Genomic DNA, 22088 nt, shown 5'->3' with positions numbered 1-22088 from the left:
TTATTTTATTGTATTAATTTTCAGAGCCATTCAGGCCAACCATCAGACCAGGTACAGAACGTCAGGCTCAGCTGTGTGTTGTATTAAATGTTTCAGTCTGAACTTTTGGCCCAGACTTGGCCACAGCTTTGCCTGAGTGATATAAAAAATAAAAATTGGTGAACAAACCAACATCATCATACCTGTGCCAATTTACAGGGAGCAACTAGTGCTGTGTCGTTCAGTTTGAACTAATCTTTTGTGTGAGTAACAAGTCATCTCAGTTGGTGATTCGTTTTTTGGGGGGGAGGGGTCCACCGGCTCAGACTGTGCTGCCTATTCTCAATGTCATCTTAGTGGGGGAGTCCAGTCTCTGTGGGTGGGGGCGGTCATGTCTCGTCTCTAGCTGGTGGAGGGGGGGTCTGGTCTCTTATTTGCAAGTTTATTTTGTTACAGCTGCAGTTCTGCTCACTGTTCACCAGGTGGTGTTGTATGAGATTTTTTGAAAACCGTCCTCATAGTTTTAGACCATCAGCTCACAGAGCCACAAAATGAGCAATTTATCAGCGACAACAAATTAAAAACACTCAGTTTCTCATTATAAATTTAAATAGAATATGATGTATAATTAATTTACTTCTGAACATTGAAGCTACAGAAAGGCCAGACATGAATAATTACTCTGCCTATCACACAATATTCAGTGCTATTTCTGAGATATTGTGAGAAACAAACCAAAACCCAGAGACAATAAACACAAAGCATACGCAACAATATCTTTATCTATGAGCAACAGAGCTTTTATCTAAATTTGACACATTAAATACAGAAACACCAGAATGATGGTTGAATGAGCTCCCTGGAGCTGCTACAGTTGATACATTCACACACACGCACGCATGCACACACACACACGCACACACGCACGCACGCACGCACGCACGCACACACGCACACACGCACACACGCACGCACGCACGCACGCACACATTCAGCTCTCATGATCTAATCCTGGATGCAGATGATGTCACATCAAACACAGTAATGATGTCAGATCACCAGATGGGTCTCCTCCATCATCAGGGCTTCGCCTCAGAGTGTAAACTAACACAATATTTCAGCTACCACATAACTATGAAGGAACATGAGGTCATAAGATCTATACTAAATCACCATGACTTCGCAAGTTGTGTTGAGTTAGTGTTTGCGTGTGCATATGTGTGTATGTGCATACACCCCGTTGTGCTGACAGTTCAGTCTGCCTCCATCGGTGACAATCAGGGGGTGCTGGACTCATTCAGTTATTATTGAGGACCCACCATGAAGCTGTGGAGGAGACAAATAAGGAAAAAAAAATATGCAATTAAAAACAGTTCATTTTAATCAAAACACAAACAAACAAAGTTAACTTCCATAGCTGTCAATCATATCCCATATAACAAAAGTTATATCATCCAGTTTATCTTATTAAATTCATAAAATTCCAAAATGAACGCTCAAGATTAATATTTATCCTAATCACCTTGTATCCTAATTTAAATTACTTCATTTTCTCCAGTTTCTGTTGATTGTTTGCACAGCATGTGTTGATTGAGCCCGTCAGTGCCAAATCTAATCAGACTTTTCTCTTTAAAAAGGGTAAGAGGTGTGATGTGGGATATGATAAATGTTCTCACCAGGAACCAACATGGTGGTTACAATTTCAGGAGTTTCCAGAAAGTCCACATTCCCCCTCTGAAAGGTTTTACTGTAGTTGGTTTGCAAGTGGCTGGACAGAGGAAGTTAGAAAATGTAATTATGATTAAATTCTAGGAACAGGAAATGTTGCGCTTGTCCATGATGCACATAGTGTGAATGTATACTTACTTCTTCCACACATTGTTGTGCTCCCAGAATTCATAGAGAATGAAGCGTGATTCATTAGCCAGCCGCTGAACCGCGATGCTGCCGAATGCAAAACAAGAGAGAGCAGAACTCATGCAATCACTAATTAGTGTGCTACCTCATGCGCCCTAACACAGCCTCTCTGTCTGAAGGGTCTTCCACACCGAGTGCAGCCAGCTCTGTCACATAACATCGTCTGGGGCTTCTCCCTTACATAGTGATTATAAAGTGCTTTCTAATTGAGTCTCATTTAAAAAAAAAAAAAAAAAAAAAAAAAAATGAAAGTTTTGGTGAAAAACAGTAATTAGTATGGCAGAGTTTTAATTTCTGTTCTTTGGCAGGATTAAAAAAGACAAAAGAAAACGCTGACTTTGAGCTACTGAAACAACACGTAGTGGTCAGATCCAATACGAAATCATTTCAAGTCTTTTCAATGAGATTATTAAGTACTTCATTAAGAAGAAGGCAGTAAGCGGAAAATCATGAGGAAATTATTCAAATCGATGTAGATTTGGAATTACAAGTAAAAGTGCTGTTACCCTTCAGACTATACTACTAACATGCGTTAGTTCTTGTGACTTATGTGTTTTAGAGAGTACACCAATGTTGGACGTTGGGGATTTTTCCTGAGAATACATTGAGTATGTGTGCATTTTCGTGAGTGTTCATGGCAGCAGCTGCAGGAAGGATATCTGCAGTAAAATAAACTACAGTGCCTGTATTCATCATAGTGAGGCAATTAGGAAGCACAACTTAGTAATAAAGTGTAACTTTTCTGTTAAGGCATTTTTGTTATACAGCCATTTTATGAAGCTAAAAGTGTATATTAAAGAGACAAAGAGAGAATAAAGAGACTGTAAACTGACTGTAGACATCCAGTCTGGGCGCAGGCGCACTCCATGTACTGTCTGAGAGCCAAACGAAACTCCTCCTGCTCCTCCTCCAGCACTGAGAGCTGCCTCTGGACTATCAGGATGTGCTGCAAAGACACAGCCACACACACATAAAAGTCAGAGTCACAATGTGCTTCTGACAAAGCTGTGGGTTATTCAGAAATTTCACATCGGCTCCGTTTTTTTTAGCTGAGAGCTGCTGACTAATGTGGAACTGGAAGGTGAAGTCTTGAATTACAACATTTATAATATCTATGATTCTGTGTTTTGGCAGCAGCAGGTTTAGAAATCATGTTAAATAATTTAACTATGTGCCCCATGTGCGATCAGGAGATGACCCCAAGAAAAAAAAAAAAAAAAAAAAAAAAAATCTCTTCTTAAGCCTGTGTCAGATTTTGGGAGTTTTAAAAGCACGACCGATCTCAAAGGCAGACAGAGAAATATAATACTCTTCCCTCTAATCTCAAACATGCACACTAATGCATCACTACATGATATTGAAATTATCCTACCAGAGGGATCAAAGCACCACATTACATGGTGCCATACCGTATCATGCAAACAACACTGGAGCCCGCGGTGCAACAATTTACTGTAATGTAATTAATGTGTTTGAGTGACAAAAATCAGTCTGCAATGAAAATGTGCGAGCAGATGTGTTCAGCAGAGGGTGTCTATATGTCAGCGAGAACCGGAGGTGAGATTTGAACTGCCAGTTTAAATATCTTTGATTTTAGCCAAAAGGACAATATGACACTGTTTACCACTGTAGAGTAAGAACACCAGCTGTTCATCTGCAGCTTGTTATACTAAGGTGTGAGCTGCATGAAACAACAGAGGAACATCAGGATAATCACGACAATAGGAAGCTTGCAAATCATTTCCTGTGTCTGATGATGAGGAGTTGTTGATAGAGGCAAAGAGGCTGATGGGAACAGGAAGTGAACGGGCTGCGTGTTGGCCTGAGGAACACAGTCTGTGTGTGTGTGTCTCCCAAATTAGTGACAGAGAGAGTCCGGAGGCACACACATATTCACACTATCTTCAGTCTTGTGCTGCGGGTCTTTAGTCATTACTGGTTTCTTTCAGCAAACATTTATCTCCAGTGACACACAGCATTACAGCAATTACATATTAATTCATTCACACGCATGCACACACGCACAGGGATGTCTGCATCATACTAATGATGAAATGTGACAGAGACATGTATTATTCATATGCATGACTTCAGTCATTTTCACGACCACGTCGTCACACTAACCATCCATTCATCCGTCCTTTGTATACTTTTATCCTAACAAGGTCGCAGGGGGGCTGCAGCCAATCCCAGCTGACATGTTGTCAGTGTATCACAGGGCTGACATACAAAGACAAACAGCCATTCATGCTCACATACACATCTTGCTGTCAGGTGATGATGCTAATCATTGCACCACCATGCCACCCACATAGTAACTACTGCTTTTGCATGGTTAGTGTTATGCTAGTTAAATATCTAGAGGTGCACCAATTTATCAAAAGAATGAGCTAAAACTAGTTTAATAATTTAATTTTTGAAATTGCTAATTCATTCTCTGGTTGTATAATATTCTGTATTATCACAACGGAAACTGGATCTTCTTTTGATTTGATTTGTTTTTTGATTATTGATGGAACTGCGCTAGACATATTTCCTCACATTATACAGATTGTAATAGATCAATAAATTAAAATATTGAAATATATGGTCACGGTCACACTCTCACACTCACTCACACACACACACTTGAAACATGTTATACACTGTAAACAAACACAATTAAACACAAACCTGAATTTGAAATGAATTTGTTAGGACGTTTACAAATGTGAAGATTTATTTCCTAAAAGTAGTATTCATAGTATTCAGCTTCTGGCAGTAAAGCAAACAATATGTTGAGTAATTTCAAAAGTCTCTTTTTGCTTTTTCTGTCTACCTCACACCTCGGTGTCTGCTTTCTAAGTGACTATTCTGGACCTGGTACAGAAAGATGACAGATAAAGAGCGAGCGAAGGAGAAAAATGTATCTGACAAGTTTCAGCCCTGCCTGTTTCTATGACAACCGCTGAGCACTTATTATCAGCGAGGGCAGAGACTTTGTGAGAAAGCCCACGAGGGCGCCGATGTGCCCTCTCTTTCAGCACGGCGCCGCTCCTTGAGAGCAGAGTCACACACAATCCACCTCAGCAAAACAGCAGAAAATTTGATGAAACTTGGACACACTAACCGATTTGCTCTCCAAGACTTCTTCCTCAACAGGCTCCAGACGAATCTCCTGTAAAGGCAGTAAGGCACTTAGATAGAAACAAACATCTTTTTTTTTACCAATTAGGAAGGAAACCGAAACAAACAGCTGTTTCAGGTTAAAACATTTAAACTGAAGTACATACAATAGCACATTATGAGTGTAGAAACAATCCATTTTATCGTCTATGCCCAAAACTAGCACATATTAAAACATATTGTGGGGAGCATGTCTCTTTAACTTTAGAGAAATGGGTCCAAATTCAAAACCTCCTCATGTCCTCATGTAGATCTCTACTATTTAACCTCAGTCTTTTCAGTCCATCTATCTATTATCTATGCAATTGTCTATCAAGTTTAATGCTACAATTGTGGTTCAAAGTTTTATACTCCAAAGTGTTTTAACTCATGTGTTCTCATATGATTCTTTTATTTTATATTTATTGTGATTATGTGCCTTTTTGCTTCATTGCGTGCTTAAACGTAAAAATGAAACAAACAAAGAAGCAAGAAACTTACAAATCAATTCAATTACAGGTCAAACATTTTATGGGTTGATGTAAAAAGAAAGTTGCTCCACAGCTGGCGTTCTATCACATCTTTAAAATATCAGAAATATCAGCATTCTTGCAGCTGATGTTTTCTGTGTAGTTTGGACACTTGGGTATGTGCTTGTATGTGGGAGAGTGTTGTTGGGTGGAGTTAATTGGGTGATAATTAGTTGATAGTTGTTGTTGAATCCACATCCAAATTAATTTAAGAGTGATGCAAAGACTAAGGAGGAAAGTCGGACCGAGATAGGGAATAAGGAAGCTGGGGAGAAAGGAAACAAGGTCAAATTGACAGAGAGGAAGGAACCTTTTGTTCTAGGCGATCGATAAGCTTCTGCAGTCTGTTGACCTGGATCATCCACTGACTGTCTTCATCATACACACCTGAGGAGGCCGAGCAGAGGGTGGATTTCAGACAGAAGGAGTAAACAACGACCACATTTTCCTCCCCTGATTTTGAATTGAATACTGTGAAAAAGTGGTGACCCAGAAGACATCGTGGCTTCCCTCTTCAGCTTATGCAACACGGGCCATGCCAGTCAATGGAAAAGCTTTCCTTTGAGTCCTGTGACTTCCTAGAGCTGCATGTTTGAAGAAGCCAGTACTTTTACAAATCTACTAGTGGAGCCAAAGAATGAAGTGGCTACTTTAAAAAGAAGGGGCTGGGCTTACCCTTTCATGACAGCAGCAGTAGTTTTCAATGGAAAAGCAAAATTTCCACATGAATCTGATTATGTGTGCATGGCTTGCCTTGCTTTTTCAATGACATGAAAAACAAGGTTGCATGCATACAACAACCAGGCCGGGATGTAAAACTGATTGAAAATAAATGCTGGGAAAGAATTTAATCTAAATGAAATATATTGACGTCCACATTGGTCAAATAACCGAACTAATTCTAAACTGTACATACTAAATTGTAAGCTTTGTAGTAGCCTTTTTCACTGTGTATAAAATACAATGAACATCATAAATATGAAGTGTTGACGCTGTACTTAACGGTGTTAAATGTGATTCATTTGGACTACACTGAAAGATACTATGAAAGAATGACCCACTGCATTCCAACACACGGGCTCCGAAAGAGTGACTCAAATATGGCCAGCTTAAGAGGTGAGTGCTACCAGAAGCCTGTATACAAAATAGTGTGCACAACCAAAGCTCACAGACAAACTGTTTAGTCTGAATAAACAAACCCATTAGCTCACCTCTAATTCAGACCTGAGCTTTGGAATAGTGGATTTTCAAATACACACGTTGAAATCCTCTTTAAGCTATTTCTCTCTCTTTGTCTCTCACTTCAGTTTCCCTCACACCTTCATCTCTTCCTGTTTTATGCTCTCTGGACTGAACACATTAACTCTGGCCAAGCAACCCTCAATGCTGAAGAACTGAAACAAAATTAAACTGAATATAAGACATCAGAGCTCACTGATGTGTAGTTAATCAAATCGTATAAATATCACAAATAAACTCACCTGAATTGATAAGACTGAGGAGTGGATTGTTGGGCGATAGGCTGCTGTTCCTCTGGAGCCTCCGATTGGAGCGTCGGCCAGACCACTGAATGGATAAAACCTCTGGCTTCAGTGGGCCCTGTCTGGAGTCATTACATGACAAAAGTGATGCTCCCATCACAAGATTTTCACACATTTCCTCTCAAAATAGTTGTGGCAGCAATCTACCATGACCATTTAAACCCTGCCAGGAACTCAAATGAAATGACCTTTTTCTGCAATTTGTCTGGTATGCTGCAGTCAACACACCAGAGGGCCCCAAAACTTTGGGATCAACTGTCTACTGATTAACAAAAATAACACTATTAAAAAAGTAGGAAAAAAAAAGAGGAGTATTTTTGATGAGATTTCTCATGCCCATTTTTTTCTTTTCTAAGATTTAAGGTGGCACCAAAAGGACTGAAGCCCAAGTCTTCTAAATTTATGTCGAGGCTAAGAATGAATTTATTTAGCCTAAATTTGTTTTGGCTTGGCCGTGTTGGTCAGAGGGTGATGCTAATGCCAGTGACAAGGTACGAGCAGCTGCAGGGAAACATCACCTAACATTTGTCTTACTGCTGTCAAGTTGTTAGCCTCCACATTTTGATAAGACCTCAGGGTGACTGCAGGAAGTCGTGTGTGTGTGTTTGTGCGAACTCACCTGCACAGACACATGACTTCCTCATGTGTGTGAGTTTTGTGTTCGGTATTTTTTGCAGAGCAAAAACACTGTCAACCTTTCTAAATTCTTTGGATTTTACACAGTTTTAACATAAACCTATATAACTTGCTTTCTCTGTGGAGGTGTGAGTCATATTCTCAATTATAGAGCAATTTCAATTGTAAAACTATTTGAGATCAGTAATAGAACCGACACCTTATGCCTTCCCATTAGCAGCTTTTACGTCAACCAAGGAGGAGGAGAGGGGAGGTAATGAGCAGGGGAGATATCTACGTGGCGGGAATAAATAGAGGTTCGACAAGATCTTCAGCTAGAAACAGTTACATCTTAGATTGTTTGGAAGAACAGGGTTTGATTTTTTTTTTTCCCCCAGGTGTGGCCAGTCAGTGACAAAAGTCAGAGGAAGTTTCCAGGGATAGTAACAGTGATCTGAAGTAACAGGGAAATGCAAGAGATAGACATTTTGATGGGGTGAAAAGAGAAAGGTGAGACAGGAAGAGTTCTCCATGACTTACAGTATAGATTATCAAAGGCCCTGATTTTCTGCCTCTGGGAATAAGTGTAACATGCTCCATGTGAGAAAAGGAAGTGATGGCGAGCACAGAATCCCACAGGGATCCCGCTAAAGTCTCACTGCATGCATGTTTTAGCTCGCATGCAGAGCGCATAGAGATGATTAGTGGAGGAAATAGACTCAAAGCCACATGTTTGAGCCACACAGTATTACTAAAGTAGATGGGGCACATTAACATCTTTTTCTCTTGTTCATCAACCCTACAGTTACTCCAAAACAAAACAACCTTAAACAAGCTCTGTACATCAGTCTATTAGCTCAATCACTAATATTATATATAACTTATCAAAATATGACGACTTCTTTTTTTTTTTCTTTTGGTCCATTGCAGATCAGTGTAGTCATTTCACCTAAAAGATTTGTCAATTGTGACTTATTTGTTAACCTCGACATCAGACACTGTTCCAGCTTTGGAAAAAGGCTTTTTGCAATCACAGAGTGAGTCAGGATTTCAGCCTGTGCTGCAAATGAAACAGCATTCATCCTTTTTAACAGATCAACGTGGCAATAAAGTATCATAAGCAACATTTGCACACACACAAGCTTTATATGTAATCTTCTGTGCACTGTTGAGTCATTATCACTAATCAACCAAGCTCACCAGTTGTATGCCTGAATTCTGAATGCAGTGCCATACTGAGAAGATATGGCCTCGTGCATGCACACAGCTTTCAGTGCCGCAGATTTCATTATCAGGGGTTCTCACACACAGACAGCCTTTGGGTCAATGTTCATTATCAGTCAGTTCATACTCAATGATGTCATTAGCACATTAGGGTCATTTGCTAATTGTTGAACTATCATGCAAAGCCTTGGCAATATTAAAGACAAAGTTTAAGTTCAGATATCTGTCATCATCTATAGCCCTCTTCTTTTTTTCCAAGTGTATTACCGCTTCTCTCCACTTTCGTTTCTCTAAATTCTTAACAGAAATCTCTTTTCAATCAGCTTCCCTCATTCCTTTATTGGGAGGGCCCTGCACAGTGATCGAAAATAACTAGATCTTATGGATATCTTCTAGATTACAGGGAAAAGCAGGTGGTTTTAACAAATACATGGTACAAAAGTCCTTTGCTGCATTGTACCTTGGATAAGATATAACTTAGACCGTGTGGTTCAGGAAAGATTATTAGACTAGCTGCGACAGCTATAATTATGGGTGCCATTGTACAATATATTTAGTCTAAGTTTTAAAGACTAATTGTGTGTTTGTGAGGGAACGTGATGGGTCTTAACTCTTACTTTTCCTGCCGAGTCTGCTCCGCTGTGGTTTCCATGGCACACTCAAGGGAGGTTTGGAGGGAATGAAGCTGGTTGGTTGTCTCCTTCAGCAGGAAACGGATCACAAACTGCTCCAAGTGGGTGGACTCCTGATAATCCTGTCAAGATGTGGAGAAGCAATCAAAGTAGGAGGAGCAACAGAGTAGAACAACGGGAGCTGTGACAAATTTCATGCAAGCCAAGAGTCACTCAATGCCAAGACATTGCCTGCTTATTAAAAGATGCCTACAGGATATTTAATTTAGAACAGATTACATAAGACCATTGCACCAGAGGACAAGAAGAGGAATAGCTGCAGGAAGAAGTTGAATCCTTGCTGTTCATGTCATAAGTCTCTTATTTGATAAAATACACCACATAAATTGTTTAATCATACTCTTCTAATGTCGGTAATCTGTCAAGTGACCTCTTAATGATACAAGCCAAAATGCACGAGGACAAACAGCTCGGACCGAAGAGCAGCACAAACCCAGACCGGAACACACATAGCTTTATTAGCAATGTTAGAGAGGCCAGACAGACAATTGGGATGCCTAATTGCATGCAGATTCCAAGTCCAGGTAGGCTGCTGGCAGATGCAAAGCCCAAAGGCAGGTCAGCTACCTGGAGATCAGTCTGGAGAAGAGTGCATGACGCAATGACAACCTGGCAGAGAGGGAGTGTGGAGGAGGTTGAGAGGAGGCTGGTGATTAGAGTCAGCTGGGGGGGAACAGGTGAGTCTGAGGATCTTCATTAGGAGAGGTAGGCTGGCAGGTAGAGGGGAGAACCAGGAGTTAATCCACTCCTGTTTCTGAGAAATTCACTTTGACCTCACCAACAACTTGTTCATCCATTTTTACATCTGTCTGTCCATCCATCAACTTCTGTGTCTCCGTGATTGTTTGTTCATTCATTTGTTAGTTTAAGTCCTTAATGAATCTTGATATCACAAAACTGGTCCTACTGTGATACAATATGAACCTTTTTCTCATCGGATTGCAGCATCTAAATTGCATTAAATTTAAAATATGAGTACTTTTATTTAAGAAAGACACAATATACAATAATAATCAGACAACCAAATCCTAACAATCAGCTGGACTTACTACAATGTGACATGGAAGATGTCTGCACATTTTACGATTTTAGCCTTAAATTTTCTATTTTGTTGAAAAGAATTTTTGGAAAACATAAAAATTGTGAAAAAAATTTCTGCAACTTTAGTAAAAATAACATCTATATCATAACTTCCTCCACAGCAAGCATTCATTCATTCATTCATTCATCTTCTACTGCTTATCCGTTTTACTAATGCGTGTTGGAGGGTGGGAGGGTGGGAGGAAACCCATACAAGCACAGGGCGAACATACAAACTCTGCCAGAAAAGACCCCGGGCCTGGGAACCGAACCCCTCACAAACCTTTTGGTGTGAGGCAACAGCGCTAACCACTATGTCACCACGCCTCCCCCACAGCAAGCAATTTATGTTGTTTTCTGAGTGAAGGATACAGGATATTTTGTTCCAAAAACTAATGCAAAGAAAAATTTTACTGAATGACGTTCAGCAGAAGCATCATTTGCTACATCTGGACCAGAGCAGGAGATGACAGATTTTTTATTATTATTTTTTTTTTTATCTAATCAAAGTGAAATCAATGATGATCAGCAACACAAGAGAATTTCCTGTTTGCACAATGCACCTGCTCCCACAGTTTTCAGCACTGCAGTGTTTGTACACTTGACTACTAATGAGCTGTTGAAGGGCAATGTCAATACAAGTTAGATTAGAGAATAACTAATGCATGAATAAGGGTGTGTGTGACAGACAGAGAAACAGAAAGAGAGTAGTTAAGTATATTTCAGTGTTTTTGTGCATTGCTAAACACCATGTTTGATATCAATTGCTGCATGTATCAGATTGAGGTGCACACACATGCACCCATACCTTAACTATAGCATGCTGAGCATCAGTCTTCTCCAGCATACAGAAAATATGATAAGTCATGATTAGTCCCATCGGTCTGCTCATATCTAACCAAGGATTAAACAGCTTGAAGTTTTTATTGCATTTTAAAATCCCACAATTTGCAAACGCACACACATGCGCACACAACTGCACATGCATACACATTCACTCGGAGTGAGTCACGACAAAACTGGTAAAGGTCAGTTTCCTGTCTGAGCACAGATTACCCCCTGTGAACTGCACTTTTGTGTATGTGTGTGTCTCTCTCACCAAACAAGCAGCCTGATTCTTTTTCCTTTTCCTTCATCTTTCATTCTCAGCTGTACAAAAGGTCAAATGTCCACATTTTTGTGCCACATCTTCTAACCCCACAACGCTGCCCAAATCATGCTATTCGAGCTTTTCAGTCAGGCTTCAGGCTTTTCACTCCCCTCCTTGCTGTGCAATCATACCTTACACCCTGCTTTTGCCAAGTGATTTATTTTTGATTCCTGATTGCAAAGCATCATCTAATGATGCAAAAAATAACCTGGTTAACATGAAAAAGGATCTCCAACAGGGAGAAATGGCAGAACTTTGAATCAGGTTGCACCAGCTGGGCTATTACTATGAATTTACTACTATGTTTGTGTGAAAATCACGTATACTGTGGTAAAAAGATATCAAATGACAATGTGGAAACAGTGTGACAATGTCTTTGGATTGTTTATACTGATGAACCTACAGAACATCATCAACAGCATGTCTGCCCCATTCTTTATCTGTCTGGTCCACAGTTTTGTTCCCGTTCTTAGGTATGTTGGCTCCTTTTCAGCCAGAACAGCAGCTGTCAGTGCAAAACCACTAAAGAACCCACAGCGTGTTACCTGCCAGGCACCGAACGGCAGACAGACAAAGTTGGCAACAACCTGTTAAAAACGGTGAAGCATTAGCAGCTACGCAGTTAAAATGTCAGTCAGATGATGTCACTTCATTTGGTAAATAAAAGTATGGCTTTTGAACTTGGAGAAATGTAAATGTGTTTCAGAAATTGTTGTTTGCATAGATTGGTGGGTGAGTGAGTGAGATTTATCTGATTATGTGAACCTAACTTGACTGTTTTTGTGCATTCAAGTCAATAAGCGCAGTGCTTCATGATGAGGTGGCAAGCAAACCTGCTAAGTGTGACATCGATCAAGTAATTTTCATTTTCCTGTCATAAAATCTTTGGCTAAAAATATAAAAAAAAAAAGGTTGTGCCACTATTCTGGAGTCACAATGAAGCGCTAGTAGAGATTTGGAGTCAAAGCCGAAGAAGGTGGTCGTGCATGTAAAGCCCCTAAATAGATTTGGGATGAATAGACTATAAATGAAGCCAAATTAATGACTGCAGGTCTCAGGCTCTGGGCTCAAAACATTATTTTGTTCTCGCTCGCCCGCACATGTGCGTGAACACACAAATCACCACACAGTCCTCAAATTAACTCATGCACACAATCTACCAGTGTAATAAAAGCATCACCTTATACACAGAGAGCCAGCCCCCTCACCCACATCACAGCCAGAGGCTACCCACTCACACACAGATAGTTCAATGAAACATGAGCTCCAGAGACAGCTGAGCTGCAGTCATCGACTGATATAAATCTGCTCTCCTTCCTGATTAGCCAATGTTTGATAACAGAGAAATTCTGCATGTTGTACATTTCTTCGCTCTTTTCCTGTGCTATGACTCATTTTGTGGCCTCACACATGCTTTCATACCAGAGGAGGCTGTGATTTAGTGAGACTTCCTGGGAGACATCAGCAGTGACTTGCATCACAGTCCAGTTTAGTGATTTAATTAGAAATGTTTTGATCCATACGTTGAAGGATTTTTTTTAAATCAAATAATATGTTACACATTGTGTTATATGTTAAACATCGGTACTATGTTGTATCTCGCTGGAAATATACACTGGTGGATTCAAAAGAGGCTGCAACCCACAGCTGCAGCGGAGGTCTGATGATGATTTGGGAAAGTACCGAGGAGAAATCCCATCTGATGGCTAAAGACAGGTGCAGTGGCTGCAGCCTGCACGTCCTGCTTAGAGGCTTTGAAAATTAGGACAAGCAACTTTTGCCACAATTAGATAACCAAAAAAATTCCCAAAGTCAGACTATTTAACCTTCTTCCGTCCTGCTGTTTCTCTTCCTGCTCTACACTAGTATCTTGGAGAGCAGAAAATGATTTGCGGTGCAATTTGGTTTTCACACTTAATCACAGCTTGGTGTATTTTGCGGTCAATCACTGATTGCACAGAGATTACAGAATCACTATGGTTCGTTTCCTTTGTAGAAATGAAGGTTGAACCTCAGGCATTCATGACTCACTGGTGTGCACTTGCAGATTCAACCTTGTTGAAATGCTTCAGGTGAAAAACTTGTTTCAATGCTACAAACTGGTTTTATATAACTATATTTATGTATATTCCAATTAGCCTTACATATGCCTCTTGAATGGATGCATTGTTTTACGGCACAGTCTGTTATTGAGTATCAGAAATGTGACCTGCCGTCACCATTTGCATTTGTCACCACAGATTTTACGCGCTTAAGTTGTTGATATGTGTGACTGCACCAGTGTAAAACTGCCACTGACATTTGACTGGTTTGACACCCACGATGTTTCTGAAGAAGCCACAATCTGACATGTCTGTTTCAGTGCAGGTCTGACAGATGATTTGAGCGTCATGATGCATGTGTCATGTCTTTCAGATGAAACATTACAGAGAGGGTGGCAGGGGAAAAAAAAGGTTCTCCCCTTTCTGTCTGTTTGTCATTTCATCCCTTGTCATTTTTCTTGAATATGAAAAGTACTTAACTTTAGCCACAGCTCTAGAATAAGATCACAAGGCCATAAATAATGATCAAAGGGAGTATTTGTTTGGTAATGCAGCTAAATCCCATTTGTCCACCTCTATGCTGGCAAGTGGCCCAAAAAGGATGATAATACATGTTGTGTGGGTTCATTTGCAGCCTGAATGAGCCCTGGCGTGCCCTTTGTGGTTCTGTAATGGAAATCTGACTAATGGCAGATCTGAGGAAGCCAGCTGGACAGCACGGGAACATGCTGGGAGAGATTTTCAGCATGAAGCTCAGGCCACACTGAGAGTTAATCAAACATCTCTTATTATTATCATTATGTGCACAGCTTGAGATGTCCCTGCAATGTGTGCACCCTAAATGCAAGCCATCCTAATTTTAGCAATTTTAGATTCCTTCCTTTTTTTTTTTTTTTTTTTTTTTTTTTACACATGCTTTCTCTGTGGCCAAGGTGACACACATTGCCCCCCCAAAAAAGCCAAAATTCATAACCCAGAATGGTGACAAGCTCTTCAGTATCCATTAAGGAGACGTGCACAAAGTTATTTTTTACTAAACCTAATTCGACAAATCTTACCTTCTTTGTTTTGTCCATTGCCTTCAATATAGACATGTTCAAGTCCTCTAAGGCAGCAAGAACATTCTCGTATTCACCGAGGTGCTGGGAAAAATACTCTTCGCAGCAGGAAGGGAAAAAAAGGAAACATTTGTGTGTTAAGACAGTTTGGACAGGGCTTTAGGCGATTAGTTGAAGCAGCACTAGTGTGATAACTCAGTTGCACAGCCTGTTGGTCATTAAGCATGTGACCACTCTAACATGGCTCCCTCTTCACGCTGGGAAAATGTCAAGCTGCATTTGAGTCTGTGGTGCTTCTGACTGTGAGGTAAAGCATGATAAAGGGCAGCACAGCTTTAAAATTCAATAACAAATATAGAATCTATCACTTACCACAGAGCTCATCAGTGTCCACATTACTGAAAGACAAAAATGAGAGAGGGATTGAAGAAAAGCTACTTCTCCAAGGTTAAAGGAGGCACCAAGGTCAAATGAAGTGACAGACTGATCTCCTGTCTCTGCAAACCTTTTCCTGGAACGAGGCTCTGCTTTGACGAATCAGTGTGTGATGATGACAGGGAACAAGTAAAATACATCAGGACTGTATAACAGAGCTGCATCTCTGACCCTGGAGGTTACATTAGAGGCCAGACAAAGAATTCTCAGAAACCCCTGAGGATTTATAGCTGTTTCTGATGAATGTCAACACATGAGTGTTTTTCAGTGAGGCCAGTGTGTACGGTAGTCTTATAAAGCGAGAGGACGCAAGGAAGAACAAGCAAAAAAAAAAAAAAACTAAAAATAAATAAAATAAATAAAAAGTGTGCTCAGCTATTTAAACATGTTAAAAATAATTTCACAAATTGACACTAAACAAGTGATTCAATGAATACAAGTGTACCATAAAGATTATTAGAAACATCAAGGTAAGTGTATATTTCTCTCGGTGCTTAGCTTGGGAGAAACGGAAATAGCTCCATTCATTTAGCCAATGCCGGAGTAAGTGTCCTAGCTGGTTTCTGACCATCCAGCTTTCCTCTTGTTTACATAGCAAATCCATTTGCAGCCAATCCGAGAACCCATGGGCATATATTTTGTTATTTCATGTAGTGTGGTGCATCACTGAGGGATTTCTGAGTGGTTGTAAGGTGTTGCCTGTAGTAAGACAACGTAGATATATGGTGGGAGTGCTGTGTGTGATTGTGTTTCGTTGCTACAATCCACATGCATAGAGAAATTAGTTTGGTATGAGTCTCCTGAGTCCTTCATACAAGATCCACTTTTTTTAGGTTACATATTACATTCTGTAAAAGAATACAAGTTTAAGGAAATAAAGCAGGGTTTTTATGGTTTCAAAACCTGTTAAGATGATAATACAGCCAATTGGCTGTTTGTGTAAGAGACACTGAATATTAACATTTGATATGTCAGTAAGGGACCTTGTCTAAGATGTGAAAATCACATGCTGTGTCAAAAAATATCTTCAAATAAACCCTCATTTAGTTTTCCTTGCTTCCTGAACACTTGAGTCCACCTCCTTTCCCAACCATGATGTTTACGGGCCACTGCAGTTTCATTTTGTCTGAACATCTTAATGTCTCATTGGCATTAATCTTTCATCAAACACCAATCGTCTCAGGCGGTTGCCTCAATTATAATTTAAAGTATTTAAATGACTCACTCTGTGTTATGGGTGTCAATTGTGTGGAAGAGCTCCTTCAACTCCTCCGCTGTCAAGACGCCATCAGAGAAGTAGGCTTTGAATTCATCAAAGGAAAGTTTCCCATCGTCTGGGGACAGAGCACAAATGCAACTTGTCAAGGTATCAAGACAGCTCAGTCAGGCCTGCAGCCTCCTGTGACTCCTGAAACATTCTTTCTTGAGTGAAGATAGATTGAGAGAAAATGAGCAGTTTGGTTTATGTCTGTAGGTGGCTTGATTAGATGTTGCACTGGGAGGTGTAACAACGTGGGACTGAACCAGCAAAGGCCGGCATCCGGCATGTGGATGAAGACAATCACCCGTAGATGGCATGTTTTTCACACAGTTCAGCTTCGTCTGGTGTCTTTCTCGGTTTATTTACTGCCGACCTGCTCTGTAGCTGAGGTTCAGTGTGACTGGCGGCCCACTGTAGGTGATGTGAGCAAGAGCTGCTTCTGAGAGATGTTCAAATGCAACGCACACATATACGCACAAAGTGAATAAAGCGCAGGGTGACTCACAGGGAACGAGCTCTGAAATCATCTGGGAATGGACTTGAAATGCAGTTGCTGCTGTTTGCACATCACAAACAAATGCGATGGTTTCTTATCACTCAGAGCGGGGGATGTGCATTAAATGAATTATGAAGCGTGTCATGCCATATGAGTAATTAACTCAAAGTAGCTATTTCTGATCATCTATGTTCATTTTGTAAAAAATTTATCCAACAAGGTGTACAGTATCAGTATCAGTACCTGATAAAATACCTATACCTAAGAAATGTATTCTCATCTCCGGTCCTGTGGGACAAACGGTCTGTGCTTGAAGCATACAGCCTACAACCGTAGCACTACTCAGCAGTGACCCAGGGGAAATGATGGACCTCTCCAGATTCAGGATTCCAGTTTTCTCTGTATAAAACCTTCCTTAGCCAACATTTAAATAATGTATCAATAATGTATATGTTTCACATACCACTCTCATTTCCTAAGGTAAATAATGATATATAGCTAGCAGATTAGCTTAGTTTAACAGGCAGAGAGAGCTGACTTGGGTGCAACTGATGATAAATATCTGCATAGGAGTTTTCCTTTCCCTGCACACATCTGACAGAACAGAGTCACTCCTACTGCAACCAAAGACACACACGCCATAAAACAGCTGATCCATAAATCAGTTCAATCTGAATCATATGTTTCATGTTGATTTTCTCTCATTTTATATGCATAATTACTGGGATAACTAGGTGACCTACACTCAAGCACAAGTTCTGTGCTTGAATGCATCCAGTGTAAACACAGATGGAGAACATGCTGCTTTTGTTGACTACTACTGCGACATGCCTTTTGTGTAGACACGATGTACAGCTCACAAGGCACACATTATTGCTCACTCCAAACAAACATTTTCTAAAACGCAGAGCATAAGGTCAGTGGTTTACTGTTCTGTGTCCTGGACTCTGACCTGTCAGGGACTAGTAGATGCTCCAGGAGGTCTTAATGCTAAGCTAAGCTAACCAACTGATGTATAGTGATGAACAAGTTAGCAATTTCAACACAACACATCAAATATGCACCTAAATGTTTAACCCACCCGCTAAGAAATCCAGCATCTTATTCTCTTTTTCCAGAAAATAAAATATGCTGTTTTTATTTGCATTTCAGGCCACTGAAATGTGTAGGACCATATGTATACATTTATTAACTAAAATACTCTCCCTGGGTTTCAGCAAAATGAAGGAAGGGGCCACTTGAACAAAAAGGGATTTATTAAAATGTCATTATTGGAATTCAAAGCAACATATTTTCAGTGTTTTGTTGTTTTTTTTTTTATGCATGAAAAACAGAGCATTCTGTTCAGCTGTCTAGATTGTGCAAATCAAATCAAATTAAAATGCAGGACCTGTACAGGAGGGAGAGCGCCACTGCGTTATTTCACCTCCTCATGCACTCCCTGTATTTATTAAGAAGTTGGGCTGAGGGGTGTGGGATTAATTGACCGAAATCTTGGTTCCGACTCCTGCTGTCCTCAGCTAACAACAAAATAAATAATTTATTTTTTTTACACTTATAACAATTCACATTGTTATAACATGGAGAGAGGTGGGGGAAGTGACCACTGACACTCCAGCTATGCACGTCTAAGTCATTATGTGGGCGTCATCATACATATGTCCGACTGGTACGACTGATTTTGACATTTTTATTCACTAATGCTCTAATACTGAACCTCACGGTCAGTTTCCTGTTCCCATGGAAACTGATGGAGTAACAGCAGAGAGTCATGATCAGAATTTCATTGAGAAAGTACAGTTCATATATATATTTTTTTTTTTACATATGAGAAAGAGGAGCCTGAAGCAATGTTAGACTGATGAGAGTGCACTTGTGTGAGTTTGAAAGAATGTGGATGGTGCAATATTTACCGTTTTTATCAGCTCTCCGTAAAATCTGTAGTGAAAGATGGGAAAAGCAGTCAACAAATTATTCCCAACATCCAAGTTAGAGTAAAGCGTGTGTGTGTGCATGCACTTGTTTGTATATATGTGCTGGGTGGGTTCATCGATCACACTCTCAAAAGCAGTGTGTCGTTAAATTATTGATAGAGCGGTCCCACAGTCCAGAGGAGATGAAAGGCAAAGAGGCAATGACCACATCAGTTTTAAAAGGCTCAAACCAACAACGTCAAAATAGTAATGACCACTTTCTCTTTTGTCACATTGGCACTTGTGAAGTAGAATCTGAACAGATTCTAGGTTTGTTTAGACATTGCTAAAGGTGTAAATCTGACAGGATAATGTTTGATTCTATTTTAATTGAATCCCAAACTGTAACTCGATGGATTATCTATAGAAACTATAGTATTAGACACTAGCTCTCTAGTACATGAGGATAATCAGACAAATAAAAAAAAATAGATATGTGTTTTTCAAGATTTTGTGAGAGTGTTCTATCTTTGTTGCTCTTTTTTCTGGCTCTTGCCAATAAAGGCCCGCTTTCTCTATCTGTCTCAGCTCTACTCATCTTTCATCGATTGATCATTGATTATCATCCAAGTCCTTTTTCCAGACACCAAACGTTTGATGGCTTGCTCTTTTGTAAATGTATATTTCCTGAAATGTGAGTATAATTTTCACATTTTCTGTGATATTTTACAGACAAAATAATGAATTCATTGAAAATTATCTGCAGATTAATGGCTAATGACAATAATCATTAATTGCAGTCCAAATTCTATCTACTCCACAAATACTCCTCCACAGAGCTGAACTTCTTCTTCCTCTTGTTAATATTATTAGATCTGACATTATGATGTGAATCACTGATCTGCATCACTCTTTTGAACAACCCATGACTGGTTCTTATCAAACTGTCTTATACAAATTCATCTTTTAGATGTTTTAATGGGTCAGATTAATTACTTTAACCCAAGAATAGGAGTTGATTTTTCCCATCTTAGCTCTGTTAAGGCTGGTACCATAATAATATCAAAAGTAAAAACATACACGCCGAGGAGATAATGCGTGCTTGAAGCCAACCCATGTGTTTTAATGATCCACAGCAGACTGAAACACATCCAGAAAGATGTAAGGAAATAACAGAGGCAACATATGGACCAGCTTGTCTATGAAGTAGACAAACACTGGTTTCTTTTACTGACAGTCAGGAATGAGGTGATATAATTAGGTGAGATATAGCAAAGATTAGGTTTTGATCGTTAAAGTAGACCCTCACTGTCAAATATACAAGCTTTAGGAATCCTGGATAATTTCAGGATTTTATTTTTTTTTTGCATAATTCAACTGCATTTGACTTATTAAGGTCAACAACAATAACATCCTGACTTTTACCACATAAGTGGACTTCCATCATTTCCACCATTTCATTTAACCTGACATTTGATTTTGAACAACTACAGAAATGGAAACCACAGAAAAGCATTATCGAACATATACTTCCACTTTTTTTCTTCAACTGTAATCTGTAGATTAGAATCAGATATCAAATGAAATGATATTATAGAGCAACAACAAAACTTAAGTTTGTGCACAGAAGGACTGAAGATACCTGAGTGTAAGCCATAATTGTGAATATTAAATGAATCTTGTTTTGTGAGCAGGGATTTTGTTACTCACATCGATGAAGATGGACATCCCCTTCTTCAGTTCCGTTGGAGCGCTGAGCTCCTGAGACAGAGACTGAACCTCCTCTGAGCAATCCATCATCCCAGATGTTTCTCCAGCGGTGACAGCAGCGGAATGTGCCTGCTTCCAGCTCAGATCACCGTTTGTGCTGCCGTCAAACTGAGCAATGAGACACACGACTTCCGAGACAAAGTTTCGCAATGAACTTGATAAAATGTTTTATGAAAATGCCAAATGTCGGCAATTCTTTCACGCCACGTGCTAAAACCTAAACCTGATGATATTACACATTACAGTGGATCATTTTGGGTGTATTCTTTGAATTAGAATATCATAAAACAGCAATGAACTTTGTATGCTTTTATTTTGATACAATCACCAAGTTTCCTGTCTAATGCTGTTTTAACACAGTTGTGTGTCAGCTGCTCCAATTAGTCCAAACCTGGTCGCTCCAAACATCGTGATGTATATTCTGAGAAACTCTTTTCTGTGCTGTGTCTAAAGAGTATGTCTACAGAATCACACAGACAAATGGCCAACAAACTGTACACATGTGCACAGATAACAGGATTATATAGATCTGAAGTTGCTCACCTCTGTTAAAAGGCACAAAGGTTGGTAAAATGTCATTTCAGCTTGACTCACAACCTCATGAACATATATATATACATATATATACATATATATATATATATATATGTACTAGTTTAGCTGTAATGTTTTTATCCTTACCTTTTCTTCAAATTGCACAATGTTCCAGATCAAATTGTACATGTTGAGGTGCATACAGAATCAGAAATCATATATAAATCATGTATATATATATAAATATATCCTTTTTAATTTTATTTTTTCTCTATCTCTTTCTCTTGTCCAAGTTTGAAACACTGGAGTCAAATTCCGAGTATGTTCACACATAACTGGCAATAAATTTCCAATTTCTGATTCTGTATGCCCCTCAACATGTACAATTTGATCTGGAACATTGTGCAATTTAAAGAAAAGGTAAGGATAAAAACATTACAGCTAAACCAGTCTTTCATGGTTTTCCAACTACTGTCTTTATTGGTTTTCTCCTCAATTATTTAATATTTCTAATAAAGGATGAGAGTGGCACATATGTGGTGATCTTGATTTATTCCAACAATATGCTGCAGTTAAATGTGGAAAAAGATACTTGTAATACTTGATAAATTTCATTTTCAGTTTGTAAATTAAAATGTATTTAAATAACGACAAAAGCTTTTGTTGGTTTATCACAAATTAACAACATGATGCCTTCGTTTTCCTTC

At 39.4% G+C, this 22088-nt stretch overlaps 1 protein-coding gene across 1 annotated transcript; it reads right to left on the bottom strand.

Moving 5' to 3' along the window:
• Positions 1-933: 933 nt before the first annotated feature.
• On the bottom strand, positions 934-20874 carry necab1 (N-terminal EF-hand calcium binding protein 1). The gene is made up of 13 exons (XM_029514596.1): positions 20788-20874; positions 19078-19102; positions 16633-16741; positions 15345-15370; positions 14973-15070; positions 9568-9704; positions 7052-7173; positions 5881-5957; positions 5000-5053; positions 2730-2842; positions 1846-1923; positions 1656-1747; positions 934-1305 (listed from the first exon to the last, which is right to left on the bottom strand). The coding sequence occupies exons 1-13, from the start codon at positions 20872-20874 to the stop codon at positions 1277-1279; spliced, it is 1047 nt and encodes a 348-aa protein (XP_029370456.1). The 3' UTR covers positions 934-1276.
• Between the last annotated feature and the right edge of the window lie 1214 nt (positions 20875-22088).

Source organism: Echeneis naucrates, chromosome 11, assembly GCF_900963305.1.
Source record: "Echeneis naucrates chromosome 11, fEcheNa1.1, whole genome shotgun sequence".
Lineage (NCBI taxonomy): Eukaryota > Metazoa > Chordata > Actinopteri > Carangiformes > Echeneidae > Echeneis > Echeneis naucrates.
The sequence above is the reverse complement of the archived record's forward strand: the minus strand, read 5'-3'. Positions and strand labels throughout refer to the sequence as shown.

Coding starts and splice junctions, on each gene's coding strand:
- necab1 (XM_029514596.1), bottom strand. CDS start 20,874: ATGGATTGCTCAGAGGAGGTTCAGTCTCTGTCTCAGGAGCTCAGCGCT. Junction 5,054..5,880: donor TCGATCGCCTAGAACAAAAG/GTTCCTTCCTCT, acceptor CTGCCTTTACAG/GAGATTCGTCTGGAGCCTGT. Junction 1,306..1,655: donor AACCACCATGTTGGTTCCTG/GTGAGAACATTT, acceptor TCTCCTCCACAG/CTTCATGGTGGGTCCTCAAT.